The sequence below is a fragment of the Puntigrus tetrazona genome, chromosome 7 (genome assembly GCF_018831695.1).
Source record: "Puntigrus tetrazona isolate hp1 chromosome 7, ASM1883169v1, whole genome shotgun sequence".
NCBI classification, from domain to species: domain Eukaryota; kingdom Metazoa; phylum Chordata; class Actinopteri; order Cypriniformes; family Cyprinidae; genus Puntigrus; species Puntigrus tetrazona.
Genome location: NC_056705.1, coordinates 8393500 through 8410550, shown reverse-complemented (window position 1 = coordinate 8410550; position 17051 = coordinate 8393500). Strand labels below are relative to the sequence as shown.

General features: G+C 38.8%; 1 protein-coding gene across 1 annotated transcript in view; it reads right to left on the bottom strand.

Annotated features, from left to right (window-relative positions):
* Nucleotides 1–15319, bottom strand: part of pcsk6 (proprotein convertase subtilisin/kexin type 6) — a 64443-nt gene extending 49124 nt beyond the window's left edge. Inside the window, exons 1-5 of the mRNA XM_043243761.1 lie at nucleotides 14793–15319; nucleotides 10968–11072; nucleotides 6624–6734; nucleotides 4325–4468; nucleotides 3408–3484 (exon numbers count right to left, since the gene is read on the bottom strand). Of these exons, the coding sequence (XP_043099696.1) occupies nucleotides 3408–3484; nucleotides 4325–4468; nucleotides 6624–6734; nucleotides 10968–11072; nucleotides 14793–14948 (593 nt within the window). The 5' untranslated portion in view covers nucleotides 14949–15319. The remainder of the gene's footprint in view (nucleotides 1–3407; nucleotides 3485–4324; nucleotides 4469–6623; nucleotides 6735–10967; nucleotides 11073–14792) is intronic.
* Nucleotides 15320–17051: the final 1732 nt, after the last annotated feature.

Genomic DNA, 17051 nt, shown 5'->3' with positions numbered 1-17051 from the left:
CAGGCTGCATTTTGAAATTCAATTAATATTCAATAAAGGCAGTGCATTTTATTAAAAAAATACAGTAATGAATGTCAAATGTTATAACAATTTAAAATTATATATATATATATATATATATATATATATATATATATATATATATATATATATATATATATATATATATATATAAGTATAAAAGAATATATTTTTAAATATATCAATTTATTCCTGTGACGTGATCATTACTCCAGTCTTCAGTGTCACGTGATCATGCAAGGAAAAAAACGAAGGCATATATAAATATGGTAAACATGTTTAAAACAGATATTGAGTCAAAAGCGGGATCGCCAAAGCAGGCCCGTCGCCGGCTGCATTAGAAATGCATTAATTGCATTTTTATCATATGCATTGTTCACTCGCTCTCGTTCGCTCTGTGCACTTCTTTACCAAAGTCTCATTCGGCAGCTTTTTCCCCCTGTCCTCACTCAATTAAGTTTCTGCTCCAGGAGGCACGTTCTGCACTTCAGAAATGAATTGAACATCGCATTGTTTTCCGGGTTTCAAATGTCCTGATGAGTATGAACAAAACAGGGCTTTGAAGTTTTGTCTGAGCTCTTGGCAGAGTTCATTGGTAAACATGCAGCGTGAGCGGAGAACAAGCATTAAATCAGGTGCTTATCAAAGACAGAGACGTTTTCAATTAAATCCACACCAGCCTCAATCCCACAGGATTGGATTGGTTTCAGTGCTTCAACACAAAGGAAAGCCTCTTCATTCTGTTGACTCGCCACACAAGTCTGTCGTTGCGCCTTTATTTGCATGGCTCCAAATATCACAGATGCCAGATTTTCAAAACATTGCACTATTGCGGTCCAAAATATCCAGTAATGCACCCTAATAACCAGCGTTGCTTTTAAAAGCAGTGGATTACAACGCTTTCCTAAAAAAGTAACTAATTGCATTTTTATGTAAAGTACTCTTGCATTACTTTTCGTTTTCTGGCCAGCGCTTGTTTTTAATAAAAAGTTCTATTTTGGCACATCAAAAGTGAAAGGACACGGCTCAAACTAACTTTTCCATTCCCGGTTCGCAGAAGAACAGGATGCAGGAGAAGAAAGATCAACGCTCTTACACCAATCAAATCCGATCGCGTAATTTGCATTACTTTTATTAACGCTAACAACTACCCAAAACACCCCAGCATGGGCGATATGACCGTCGTTTTATTTTACAGTGACGAGAATTATATCGCTATATAGTTATTTTTGTTTTAAGGTCTTTATGATACCTGAATTTATAATTGGGAAAAAAAGAAGGAAAAAAAAGAAGCTCACTGAAGACAAGTAAACAGCCAGCGATTAAATAAGAATAAGAAACTGCTTTTTTTTGGTTAAAATGATCCAAAGTTCATTACATAACCAAAAAACGTGACAACATTAGCTATAACGTTTTCTTATTCGAGTGGTTTGGGTAGGTTTTCGCAGGAATTTTGGAGCAGCAGCTGGAATAATTAAATGGCAAAAAATTCAATTTAATTATATATTCCATTTTAAATGTGCTTCTGATTACAGATAGCTTGGGATTACACAGGATTTGTATTTTAAAGTTTGCTTTTTGGGTTAAAAGAATTTCTTAAAAGGGTTCGTTCGCCCCAAAATGACAATTCTCCCATTAATTATTTACCCTCATGTCGTTCCCCACCCATAAAACCTTTGTTCATCTTCGAAACACAAATGAAGATATTTGTGATGAAATCAGAGAGCTATCTGACCCTCCTTAGACAGCAATACAACCGAAATGATCCCAGCTCCAGAGACGTAGTAGAAACAGTCCATGTGACTTCAGTGGCTCAAATTCAGTTTTGCGTCGCTACGAGAATACTTTTTTTTGCTCAAAGAAAGCCAAAATAATTTTTCCTCACCCGTGGTACGTCTTCCGCCATTTAATTAATGACAAAATATATTTTTTTTTGATGCTACAACAATTCAAGATTAGACGTAATCTACCATAATAATCATAATCTGTACATAAATTGAAATTTACACGGTAATATACACTATGCTCAAATTCGTGCAAAGGGTGATGTTGTTAAAATTAATAACTTGAGAATAAATTATAATAATAATAATAATAATAATAATAATATGCAGGGTTTAATGTGATGTGAGTTAATCAATCGTTAGATTTAATCACCATTGCGATTTATTGTAAGGCTTTTTTTCTCAGATAGTACAAAGCGGGGCAGATTTGTTACATATGACAATATATAATAAAAGTCTTATTTGGCTCATATATTCCAAGGCTAGAATCTGATTACTAAGAGCAGGATTCACTCTGGTGCAGTGATCGAATGACACACATCCACCTCAAAACATTCATCCTGAACCGGATTATAACCCACAAATGAAATATAATTCCACAAGGAACTGAAACTCCAGGTTGTGATGAAGAGGCAAAACTTGAGGCCTGCAGCTTTAACCGTTCAAGGCCTGCAAAACGGCAAAAATAATTTCAATCCTCCCACGCTCCATGCGCATGCTTCAAAGTGCGAGCATAAAGGCCCGTTCACACCAAGCACGATAACTATAAAAGATAACAACATTAGCATTCACGCCGGCGGACAATATCGTCTGTTCATCATAAGCTCAAGCGCATCCGCCACTTTAAATTCTCAAGCTTTTGAGAACAGGATGGATTCTGATTGGCTGTCGGCTTTAAAAATATCTGAAAATGATCCCAACGATATCGTTTCTCTGTGCCTTTAGCGTTACAGGACGCTGCTATTCTTTAATACTGACAAACGATTTCTAGAACGTCTTCATTGTTATCTTGGTGTGAACGGGGCTTGAAACATTCAACGGATAAAACATTTCAATGGCTTAAAAGTCACTTGTTTTTAACCCAAAATGCTTAAAAACATACAAGCGCTAAGATTTCGTGGCCACATAGCAAAACAACGTCACATGAGTGTGACATGATATAACCATGATATCAAAACATCTCTACCGATTGACAAAGTCCTAACAGTTAATGGTGTCTACCGGAGTATCGTGACCCCTACTGATACAAAGCTTCAAATTATCAAGCTGTTTATCCTACACGAAGCTAACGACCTTCAAACGTCAAATCAATCTTCAAGCTTTTCCAGCTAGCGGGAGGGACATTTCCAGTCGGCTGCTGGCACAGAAACGAAATGCATCTTCACCCTTACAGATCAAAAATAGCGCCGAGATGTTCAGAGCTCACTTTCTTCCACACAAGATCATTATGAAGTCTCACCGGGTTTATAAGATAATCACTGCTTACAGGATGTGATGCTCTCACTCGCCCACCGCATGATCACCCCAAGCCAGACGCGCACCTGTTTGCAGCAAAAGTAGTGTGTTTAACACACGGGAGGTTTTGAGGACATCAGGACTCACTTGTTCTCGTTGCTGGAGTCGTATCGTGGAGTTGGGTCGTAGTCATTTCCATTCACATCGTAGCTCGCCAGCTGGTCCTAAATGATGCAAAAAACATGAGAAATGTAGAATTAACTTTTCGTTTTCTACTTTTGAAGTCTACAGCGCTAAAATATTTAACCAATATTTTGATCAATTGTAGCGCGTTGAGCAATTGTTAATATTGCTAGCTAAAAACACGTACATGAACTTGAAAAATAAAAGCTTTTAACTGAAATAAAAGTGATTTGAGTTCAACTCTAATACATTGTTGAGGAACAGTGTTGTAAATACAACTTAACCACCGATTACTAGTTGTGTCCTCTTTTGGAATCGCAAACAAAGTAGTTTCACTTTCAAAATGAAACGCAGCGTCTCCAGAACATGGCGCCTGCAGCGACACCACAGCGAGAACGATAGCTCCGCCTTCTTTCTTTGCGTAAACATTTGGGCGGAGTTATAAAATACACCCACTCTGTGACATAGAAAAGTGGGGGTAGGTTTAAACGATTTTTTTATTTTTTTAATTTTTTTGCAACTTAACAGCTTGTAACACTCCAAACCTACTCAATTGTCTTTTTAACAATAAAAAAAATAATTTTTTTTTTTTTTTTTTACAGTGTAGTTGCAGAGTATATATATATATATATATATATATATATATATATATATATATATATATATATATACACACACACACATATATAATACATATATATATATATATATATATATATATATATATATATATATATATATATATATATATATATATATATATATATATATATATACACACACACACATATACACATATACACATATTCACATATATATGCCTGTAGTGTCTTTCCTTAATAAAATGCATTAACAACAATAATCTGCAACAGGAATCTCACATAATTCTGCGCCAGATCCGGATGGTTCCTCTCAATACCGTCGTCCAAGATGGTGACGACCACATTTCGACCGGTGTAGCCTCTCTGCCAGGCTGCAAGGATATTCATTTCTGAACGGCAGCGGCTGTTTTTATCACTACAGTGCTGGAAAAACAGCAAAAAGCCATCAACGTCAATGTGAGCATCGCAATCAGCTTCACACATTTGACTTAAAATAAACAACAGGAAACATTGGAAGACAATACAAAGCTATATTCTCTGCTCTCCAGAAACACAAGCCTTTATTACTTGGAGTAACCTTATGACTCAATCCGTCTGCGAGGAAATATGTCACAACAAGCGGCCGCATGAACCTGTAAATTAAACGGGAAGATTCATGTTTATTCAGCAGCAGAGGTTTGCGTGTCCTTGAGGGTCTCATTTACGATTCTTTTCAACGCCGTCTTTGAGGACACGATCAACAAAGACGTCCCAGTGTGAAGTCAACTTCAGAGGATGGATAGAAAACCGTCTCCGATTCCTTTGTGCCGGAATATTAATCATACGAGTGCAAATAAATAAAGAATCTGCTTTAGTAGTGTCTGAAAACATCAGCTCTAATGGATTACCCATTAATCGTCTGGTGTTTGATACTGATATATGGAGAACAAAAGGATTTGCATAAAATTGACATGGTCTACAGTTCTTTGAAGACACTTTGGAGGGAGAAAATAAACAAAAAGAGTAAAAAAAAATTTTTTTCGAGAAGACTCTTCAATCAGTAATCAATGTGAAGCTTGATGAAATAGGAGCAGAAGTACAGCACAAACATAAACAATCATTATAGAGTGAAGAAGGACCATCATGAAGCTAATTTTGCTTGCAAGTGTGTGTGTGTGTGTGTGTGTGTGTGTGTGTGTTTGTCCTCTTATGGCTTGACTTGGAAACCTCAGATTTCTATTAAGCAAAGAGACGGCCTCTGCTTTCTTATTTTATGAATCATTTAACCCCCATCTTGCTTCCTGGATTATCATAGAGCAGATGCAATCTCCAACATGACATAAACCAATCACTGAATCTGAGTTTGAGTCATTCACTGAATCAGATTCAAAGACTGTTTGCTCTCAAACCAGACTGGCAACAGAAAAAAGCAAGAATTCACAGGGCTGTGTTTTAATTCTAACTTGACTTTAATCTGATGTATACTCATTTACTCACTAGTCCATATTTACAGACCAGTTGTTTTTATATTCGCACTCTTGCAAGCTCTAAACGTCTTTTAAATTGTAAAACATATACGTATATGTACATGATGTATGTATGTATGCATGCATGTATGTATGTATGAAAACTAAATAAATCTAAATCTAAATAAATCTTTATACTATAAAGGAAACCTATCCAAAAGAGATGCATGTATAAAAAAACTGAATTTCATTCAGCTGAAAAGCATAAAAAGTGTGGAAAAGTAAGAACTTTTTATCTCGCAGATCTGACTTTCTGTCTCAGAATTCGGTTTATATCTCATAATTCTGAATGTGTTATTAAATTTATATTTCATGGTTCTAAATTTATAGCCTAGTTCATAATTCTGAGTTCATATCTTGCAATTCTGACTTTTTGTCTCATAATTCTCTTTATCTCATAATTCAGAATTTATATCTCATAATTTGGAATTGATATGTTTCTATCTGACAATTCTTAGAATTCCCAAATCTATTTACAGGAAATGAGTTCTTCAAATAAAGACTGAAAGCGTTATCAGAAGCTGCTGTCAGGCGATGCAAGTCCTTCAGTCATGATGGTTGCATAAATCAAAATTAATTTTGTTAAAAGAACAAAGCTTTAAAGAATAATAAACCGCGTTTGGTCACAGAGCTTATATTCTGGAATAGCACTGCCTTGTTAAAGGAATTCTTGATATTCTTTATACAACTAAAATGATGTTTATAACTGTAATTTGGCCAGATGGGTGCCAGAGTTAGCATTATAGTTCATTAATTTCCTCCCAACATCACGGAACAGCATAAATTCATTTGTAATTCAATAGCATCAAGCTTGTTAGGGAAACAAACTGGTGCACATACACTGCTTTCACACAGTTCGCTTTTTACGAGGCAAGGGCAGCGGAAACAGCCCCGCTGTAAAACAAATAAAACAACAGAAGCTTCACAAACGAGCTGGGTTAACGAAGCGCAAATCACTGGCCCTTTTCTCTAGGAGTCATCGGAAATGGCGACGATTCATTGGCTTCGTTACAAATAAGGGTCAAAAGTAAAGACATGAAATACGGGACTGAATGTGCGGAATATCTACTAACAATGTACCACATGTTGGACCATTTGGGATCGTTGAAGTGGACGTGGCTCGGGTCGCTCCTGGCGTGACGCTTGACTCGAGTCTTCACCACCTGCTGCTGAGCCCAGTCGACCTGCAGAAAGAACCCGGGTTACTCGGACTCACATCAAAGACTAAACAGTTTCAGCTCACCTTCATGCACATAAACACGGCTGTGAAACGCACGGCCTGTATTTAGTCACGCTCCAGCTTTTCCATTACATGAGGCTTATGAAGTCATTGAATTCGGAGGAGAAACAAATGGGAATACAGTACTCCGAGACGTGCTTCCCCAAATCCAGCCAGAGGGAAAAAAAATAGAGCTGCGTTGAGAGATTTTCGTAAAAATAATTCCATTTTATGAAACGCGAAACAAATTATATAACTGTTCCATTGGAAGTTAGCAACACACTTCAAGACGTCACGATTTGGGGAATCATTTTTCTTTTCATTTTTCTTATGCATATTTATTTTATTAAATGTTGAAATATTTTGACATTTTGGTATAGCTCTTTTCCATGCGTGTATATTTAAAAATTGTATTTGTTCCTGCAACGAAAGCTTAATTTTCAGCATCTCCATGATCCTTTTTGCTGCTCAAGAAACACTTCAGATTATGATCAATGCTTCAGTGTTGAAACGGTTCATATTTCCGTGAAAAAAAGGAAAAAGAAATTAAATATATTTTCGTAAAAGACTTTACTGCCACTTTTGATAAATTTTTCAAATCAACAAAAAAAGTTTTTGCTTAAAAATAAATAAATAAATAAATAAAAATAAATTGTCCTAACCTCAAATTATTTTTAACAGTAGTGAAGGAGATTGTTTGGCCAAGTATGAGCCATTTCGTTTATAATTATTACATTTGCTTAGTAATCATATTTTTCCTTGCATACCTAATATAGAACCAACAATAAAAGGTGCGTGATTAAAATGTGCATCTGTTGTAAATAAGGGATGCGCACTAGTCTTCTAATTAAAAAAAGTCACCCAGCCATGCCTGTAGATTTATCTGTCCTGCGGCATTGCTCGAATTTGTGGTTCCCCTCAGAAAAGCTTAAGTTTAGAATCACTAGCGCACTACGCTTTCTTGCTTTCATTAAAAGGCTCCAGAGGGAAATGTAATGAAAATCCCATACTGCAATAATTACGTGTTTCTCTGTTACAGATCCAGCGCTATAAATGCACGGATGGGTCAGGGATCAAGCACACGCTCTTATTTAAAATCGGTTCCATGCAATAAAAACGTAAATAAACAGAACCAAACGATTCATGGCATTTGGTCGCATTAATAAATGTTTGAATGCATGAGGCTGGACCGAATGCAGTAAGAGAAAAACTGGGTGCCACAAAGAAAAAAAACTAATAATCTAAATAATCTAAAACTAAATAAGATGCATGGCCAACTGCAACTGACCACTGTTGATTCATGAAAAACAACTCCTGAGTTTCTGTACTAGTCTGAATCAGTCTAATGAAGACTCACTCAATCGGATTCAGATATACAAGCTAGTTAGGATATATAACAAAGCACCTAAAGACACATTAAAACCATGAAAAAGTAGCGTCTCAACAGCAAAAAAAATTGAACTAAATCATACCGACCACGCATTTTGAACGGTAGTGTAATTACGTATTGAACACTGGTGTTTTTATCTCAGTGCAACAACAGCAGGTTGAACACAGATATGAAAGATAAAAAAAATGTGCTTTTTTGAGGATAACAACATCTATTGGAAGAGCTGTTTTTATGCTCTTTTCAGGCTTGACAGCTCTTTGCTTGCGGTTACAAAACATTTCGCGCCGCCTCGCATGGCCTCTGCCTGTGGCCTGACACTGATGAAATGGGTTATTGGGCATTTGCCACGCCGCACCATTTGTACACATGGCCCGGGGCAGGATATGATCAGAGGCCCTCCGTCAGATGCCCTCCAATAGACCTGGACTGTTTTATTACTCCCGAGATGCCGGCTGTCGGGAGGAGATAATCTTAGCAGGAGAGGGCCGCTTTCCAAACCCTGGAAACAGCTTGACTTTGAATGCCTGGCTGCTCTGTCAAATGAAGTCTTGGACAAACACGGCTGCTCGTCATATTAAACGCGTCCGGGGCCGATGCGATTTAACGCGCGCGATGGAGAGGCTGAGTGGCCACGTGAAAAGTAGAGAGGACACAATCGTAACAGAACTTAGCAGCTTGGCTCGTGAATATTCATTGGGTAGCCATAATTAATATTCGACAGCGGTGCCGGCACTCCCACCTGATTTGCTCAAAGGCAAAAACAATGGTAAATAGGCTCTAGGTGTAGTAGGATTGTTATTTCAATTCATCAAAATACTGTGTACGTGACTGACAACAGCTCTGCAATTGGCTGACAATATAACTGTTTCCTAAAAAGTGTCCCCCTTATAAAAGGTTGCTGAAAGATACCGTAGTTATGAAAGCTGTAATAGCTTTATTGCATTGTATTTTTGTAGCTTCACTTTGGTTGTGGTTCATTTCGACGATGCGTAAAGATTTCGCGACCTTGCTTTTGTGATCTCGTGACTGCATGGCAGATTCGGGCCAGTTACTTTTACATTATTGCATGCAGTTAGCATAAACCAAAGCAACTTATACAAGTGGAATTAAGCCATTAATCGAAAAAGGAAGTGATATATTCATTATACAAATTGGATTTATGAGACAAAGTTGAGAAAGCTCGCAGCAAATTAAGGCATATATATGCATGTATCATGTATTATTATTATTATTACTACTACAGTTATTTTTATGATTATTATAATTATTACTTAAAAATATAGACTCACGTTAGCTCATTGTACATGGTGGTGGGAAGGGGTCCATCTGTGCTATTGCAATATTAATTATGCAATATTATGCATTGAGTCCTTATTAATATTATGCATTTTCCGCCCCGGGCTGAAAGTCACCCTGTACAGTACCAAGATAAATCAGACTGCAAGTTACCATTGGAAATGCTACGTAACAATAAAAAAAAATGATGCCACAACCCAATCCCAAAATTAAAATGCAGATAATAGCAGATCTGAATTTGTGAAATGCATGCATGACTACTCGAATACTCATCTGCATCTCTAGTTTCATTCCTTATGACACATTTTTCCTTCTGTCTGTGATGACACATACGACACATCAGATACTGCACCGCACTGAAAATCGTGCCTTCAAAGTCAAAGATAGAGCTTTATTTATTTATTTTTTTCAGATTCACTACAACACGGCATACTGCAGGACATGAGGACAATGAAACGTGCTGTAAATGCACCACTGCTGTAAATTTTAACTAGTATCCCTCCGGCATCAGCGGGTGTTTATGATTCAGCAGCACAGACTCCGATCGTGCGTCAGATGGTCTGCACTGGGCCAAGTTTACGCATAAAAATTTTCAAATATATCCAGTAAGTTTGTTTGAGGCCATTTAGATCAACTAAACGAGACTTTTCATGAAGACAGCAGCGGCAAACTCCCAGTTGAACTCGTTTTAGTTAACATGCACTATCATTTGATCAAGTTTAGGGTCAGTATGTTACGCTTAACCAAAGGTGCAGTTATTTGGTGTGGATGAGTTTGTTTCTTCAACAGCGTTGCATCACCGTCAGAATGAGAGTCCGAACAGCCGATAAAAGCATCCACACCGGTCCAGTCCATCAGTTAGGCCTAATGTCTTATGAAGACAAAAGCTGTGTTTGTAAAAAAAACACATCCATCGTTATAGCTTTTAAACTTCAAGCCGCCGCTTCTGGCCACAGTATCTATAATCAATAACAATGCTTGTTTAAGTGAGAAAGTCCATCTCCTAATGACCTCTCACGTCAAATTCTAGATTTGTCTAGATCTTTATTAGTCAGTTTGCTAATTTCATAACAATGCTTGATCTGTGCAGATTTCTCTCCTGATTCAGACAAGATGACTTTTTCCCCGGAGGAGGCAATATTATGAATAGAGGACTGGTATTTTAGCTGGAAGCAATTGTCTTGATGGATTGATGGTTTCTTACAAACATGCAGCTTTTCACTTCTCTAGACATTACCTGGTGGACTGGAGTGGTGTGGAATGCTTTTGGATCATTGTGATGTTTTTAATCAGCAGTTTGGACTTTTGACGGCACCCATTCACTGCAGAGGACCAAGACCTACATTTCTCCAGATCTGAAGACACAAACTCATCTACATCCTGGACAGCTTGAGGGTTTCATTAAATTTTCATTTTATAAGTGAACTATTCCATCAACCCGAGAGCATTTTAAGTGTCATTCTTGTCATCGGCGTTGGGTTTGGCGATCATAAAGCAGGGAGGAAGGCTTACCTTCGGGTCCATGTGAATGAAGCTGTGAGAGCCTCTGGTGGCAAATGTGGATCTGCGGACCACTCTGCTGTGATGGAAATGGTAATGGCGCTCCAGTCCTCCGATCTACAGGAACAAACGGCCATGAAAAAAGCATGGTAAGTCACGATAACACATTTGAGAAAGCCATGAAATGAACTTTAATCAGACAGCTTTGGTGGATAGAAATTGCATCTCGGCATGGGCTATCCTACCCAAAAGGAACCAATATCAACACAGACTGCAATATAAAAGCTTCATGCACACGGGTTGCTGTTCCAACCTCATAAAAAGTGATTTTGCCAAAGTGAATCTCTGTAGAATGGACATATGGCACACAGTGGGTGGTGCCATGGAAGGCGAAGTCTAGCTGACACATGCCTACTGCCCTCAAGATCTGACTGTGATACGCAGCACATCTATCACACACCACCATTTCTGAGACAAACACTTAAAGGCATAGTTTAGTATTTACTCAACCCTCGTGTTGTTCCAAACCTGCATGCTGTTATTTTGTCATTCAGAGTCCATCATTTTCCCTCGCACAAAGAACAGACGCAAATGTAATTATTTAGATTTCATAATTGCAAATGGCATTCTCCTTCCAAAAAATTAAAATGTTCATAAATCACAGTTGCAATGTTTCAAATGCATTTTATTGTTCATGATAACTTGGAATGATGTTATTTTTGAACTGGAATTTTAGAGCTTTGATGGAACATTTTTAGTGATTCAACACAGAATATAGAACTTCTTTCAAAAATTTGAAATATCAGTTTCAACATCATTATGGCGGTAAACTGACTTCTAACAGAGCAAACGACTTCCGTTTCTTTCCCGCTCTAAACTAATGTCGGTTCTGCACTCTCAGTGGGGCGGTACCTTTTCAAAAGGCTCACTATGGTATTAATATGTATACTTTATGTACTAATATGTACTTTAATAGGTACCAATACACATCCTTTAAGTACAAATACGTAGCTTTTGAAAAGATACTGCCCCAGTGACGTTTTTTCCCAAGAGTGGGAGTATATGTGTTGTGGGAGTATATGCACATATTCAAGATGCCACAAAAATACTGAAGTCAACATCAAACACTGTTTTTAGAGGTTACAGTAAAAAAAGCTGTTCTATGAGAGAAGTCATAGATAGACAGATTGCAACAGGTAAGATTCATTTTACAGCACTTATTATTTGTTTCAATGGTATCTGCATTCTGCAAACAATGACTGATTGTCGCACAGAAGTTCAATGATGTCAAGACCGTGAGGCGATTGGTCTACAAGGCACACATGGCCCAAGTTGACCGTTACTCTTTCACCGATGGAATATTTGCGGACCTTGGTATCCATATTCCAAAGGAGCGTTTGTGCGGGTTGCCAGATTAAGGGCACGCAGCAGTAATGCGACTTAAACTATAAGTTCATTTTTGTGGGTTTCAATATGATTCTGCTCAAAGAGATATTTAAATGGACTAAGAGGATAGAGGTCAAGTACAATCTGTGATCTCTGACTTAGTTCGTTTGCTGTCTTCCATGGTTTCCCACCGACAGCCCAGGGCGCCGAAACACTATTGGATAAATTGAAAGCGGGTGGAGTCAAAAATACCAAAACAAAAACAGACATTCTGACACAGATCACACATTTGAAATAACTGGCTGATCTTTGCTTTTTTGTTTTTTGCTCGTTAGTTTTTTGTAAGTAAACCTTTCAAGTATTTAATCTCGTAAATAAAAAGTTTTCTTTTCTAACTTTACTGAATATGCCTTTGGCGAAAAATAGGGAGAGGAATTAATGCACGCGTGTTTATCTCCCAGAAAGCCCGTCTGTAAATGAACCCTACGTTTCTTTGCTCACTCATTGATTCTCGTTGCTGTCAGGACACACTGAGCATAGTATTTAATCTCGAGAACAAGTTTCCTTTGTAACACTTGAGATGGTGTAATACCGAATATACCTTTGCCAAAAATGTGGAGAAGAATCCAAGCACATGTGTTTATCTTTCAGGAAGCCTGTCTGAAGTCTGTCACATCTTCTTTCTTTTTTTTGCTCAGTCACATTGATTCTCCTTGCTGTCAGGACACACTGAGCAGAACTGAGATGCACGCATTAGGCAACAAAGTGGACTTAAAATAACCTTGAGAGGCAACTTTGTACTTTAAACTAAGAAATACAAGGCATCTGCCATGAGCAAGCTATCCTCTCAAACCAAAGCTTCACAGAATGGAGAGGTTAGCTTGAGGAGATCATCTTGAAGTCTTTAAGAAAAGTCAATTCACCAAATTCAAGGCGTACTATTAGTGTAGACAGTATTCATTTGAGCAGACACCACCTCCGGATGTCCTAAGGCTCTCTAAGAAAGAGGTGCATTCCATGCATTGAGGTTGACTTGGGAAACAAGAGCTGAACAACGTGTTCGAACAATCCACAGTATGATTTCTCAAGTTCTCACGATGTAAACATGGTTGAGAAGAGTTTATTTAAGGATACAAGGGGCAATTCTGGACATACTGCAAGAACACGAAGCCGGCGACCAAGAGAAACCCAAAGGCCGTTCCAGTATTCGGAAACCCTACTGGCTTTCTGATACTTGAAATTGTAAAAGGCACAGCAAACAATTTTTGTCATATCACACATAATATTACTAAAACGTATGCCAAGATATGTCTGGACTCTTTAAACCAAAACAAAAAGCAGGTATCAGCCAGTCAAGTACTCAGGTTTGTCGATGCGCATGTTGCTTTGTAGTTTTATAGAAAAGTGCGGGTGGTCTAATTTAGAGGGTAAAGTCGGAAGAAGGAACACTGAAACCAAAGCATTCCAAAGATTTCCAAAGCATCCCAAAGAACCTTAATTTACAACAACCAATGGAACATCACATCAGTCGCAGTGTCAACCAAATCAAATTTAGCTTCTCATTAATTGGCTGATCAATCTCCCTCTACTATACAAGTAAACTATTTTCAAGCAGAAGAAGAAAAAAAATCGACACATTATTGCCTTCGCCATCAATCAAAAACTATCAAAACACGATTAAAGCACAAAATAATTTTCCTAAGCCAATGTCAGTAATAATTTTTGACATTGCTGAATCTATGCAGTTTATCATGATAGCAATACAATGTTTAAATAAGCAAACTTTTGCACAGTGAGCAGTTTTGCCCTACTTTATTGCAAAACACGGGTCCTGAAGTGCAATCGGCCTTGGTCATGTTCGACCATCTCGAGTCATCTCGTTCCATTACTATCTACACTGAGTTGAGTAATCCTGCGGATTTCAATCATTTTCGTAGACCCTTGGGAAACCTTTTCGTTTGCGTTGTGAGCTTGATCGGGCAACAGCAGACCACCTGTATTGCCACCAGCAGTAGTGTCGGTCTTTGAGCCACGCACGGAATTGTAAAACTGCGTCTTCATCACATTTCATCTCACTGTTTGACAGTTCGCGCGCTCACCTCGCCGAAACTCAAAGCGTGCGCGTAAAAGTTGAATATCTGTTTAGCCAAGCGCTAAAACGGTTAACGATTGGTTGACTGTTGCTAAACAACTGACCATCATTCTAGCACGGAGTTGTTTACATTTTGGCCCGACGGTTTTTCGTTGCCTCCCGGTTTTAAAAACACACCGCTGCGTGCGAAGCATGAAAGCCCCGAGCAGAGCATTTTAATGCGTAAACATCTGCGTGATTTACGCATGACCTAACTTGTTGGTTTTTGATAACGCCGGCGATGCTCTGTTCTCGCACAGACGCGTTTCCCATCATTCGCAGTAACCGGGACGAAAACAGAAACGAGGAGATGTGCTTACCTGACCCAAATTGGTAAAGCCATATTTTGAAGCGAGTTTGTCAGCTTCCCCTGGTCCTCCGGGGATCCGAACAGCCCAGTGATTGGTGTAAACGCGAGAAAGCGACGCTTCCCAAAGCCAAAAAGTTGACAGAACAAAACCAAACGACAAACGCATGATGCTCGTCGATGGTCCGGTCGATAACGTCGGGGGTAAATGATTCACGCAGGAGCGATCGCCTTCAAACTCATCAAAACGCGAGCCTGTGGATGGGCATCAAACCTTCAGTCATCCAAAACATCCCCGAGTTACTCCCGCGTAATTCTCTCCCGTTCACCACGCCGCATCCCTTCTTATCGCATCATCCGCGAGCTCTAGTTCAGTAAACCCGAAATATTTGTCCCGTTTATCGACAGATGGCACGCCAGAAGATATGAGCGCCGTCATGTAAGCCTATGGCAGAACGAGCGCGCGCTACTATTGAGGTTAGCAGCGCGAGCTTATGGCTAGTGTTTGCGCGCCGCACTTGGCAAAGTGTTTCGCACGCACGCGCCAATAAAGGCGTTTTTATAGAGACAACTGTGCGAGGCATGCATACCGCTTCCTTGGAGGCAGGACGCGGTTCACACCTGACAGGTAATTCCCACAACGACTAAATAGAAGTAGGTTACAAGTATAAGTGACTGTTTAGAAATGAGGCTTTACACCTGTTCATCCCAAATTGAAAAGAAAGAGAGAATTGCAATCTTGCCGTCGTTGCTTCTTCCTATTGATAGATTTTTAAATACCGTGTCCAAAAGTATTTGCAATAAAGTGCAAACTTTTTCATTTGCATGCACACTAACTCGCGATACATAAATAAATAAATATATTATGGAATGATAATTGCATTTAGTTACTGTAATTATGCCGAGAGTGTTTGGAGCGACAGGAGCAATGCCCTGAATTGTAGAGGTGTTTCGAGAGCCCATTGCACGATAATTAGATGTGATGAAAACAGCACATCTTAACAGATGAACACACAGGATCCAAAAGAACACATTAAAAAACTGAGATTTTTAGTTTTGTTGTCGGTTTCAGTGCAGCTATAACGAAACCAAAACATCCAATTACCGAGAAGTTATTTTAAGTCACCCTAAGGTCATTCAGGATGTAGATGAGATTGTTTTTTCATGTTTCTTCAAAAGATCAGTTGCTCGCCAGTGGATGCGCAGTGAATGGGTGCCGTCATAATGAGAGCGCATTAACAAAAACATCAATATCAAACAATAATGCACAAGTAATCCACGTCACTCCATTTGCCATTTGAAGTAAAAACCTGCAGTTTTGTCCAAAAAAAAAGCATTTTTTCAATACAAAAGACACCGGGCTCTCATTCTGGCAACCATTCATTGCAGAGGATCCATGATTTCTAACTTTGGGGTGATCTACTCCTCAAACTTTAGATATAACTGTAAACGGTTTGCATGACTGCAGTTGCAACGCTCATGCAAAAGATGTCCTTCTGTGTTTTTTCCCCGTGTTATTAACTCAGCACTGACACAAAGTGAATTCTAAGCCAAGTTCTGTTTCAAAAAACGGTGATATAATTGTTTTTCTACTTCTATCCATACCATCTGTGCCTTCCCTGCGGGGTTGGAAAAAAAGGCCAGACGACACTCAGTCTTCTGCTTGTAAACGATCAGAATATCTCTGTTCATGAGAAACAACACCGACGGTCTAAATTTAGATGCCGATCGCCGGATTCAGTGTCAACAGCTAAATCTGACAAAAACACACAACCGTAAGGATTTCCAAAAGAGTCGTCTGTTGTGTCTTTCTGGGTCTCTTCCTTTCGGTGCAAGCCTAGGGAATTGTTTATTGTCTATTTTATCGTTCATTAAGCGAAACGATCGGCCTGCTGTAACAGCTGCTATAACACATCTTTCCTCAACAAGCTGCACGATTTGAAGTGGCCTAAACGACGCTTGAGGAGTTAGCTCAAGTTAGCCGTAGCGTTTGCCCCAGCAAACATCGCTAATAAAACAACAGATGACCCGAAATGAGATTCTGTTAGGCAGCAGGAGCCTATTTTAAAAGAATACAAGCTGTATATATTCACGGCTCTCGTTAAACCTCATAACCTCGGAAGACGTTTATAGGATAACAGCGGGGCGCAATCCTCCTTGAAATATTGTTGAGCATTATCTGCGCTGAAAGCTCTGCTTTAAAGGAAAACATTTCACAGTCTGGATTTATGTCTTGGGTATTATGCACGCCCGATCAGCCTCGGTCTTCGTT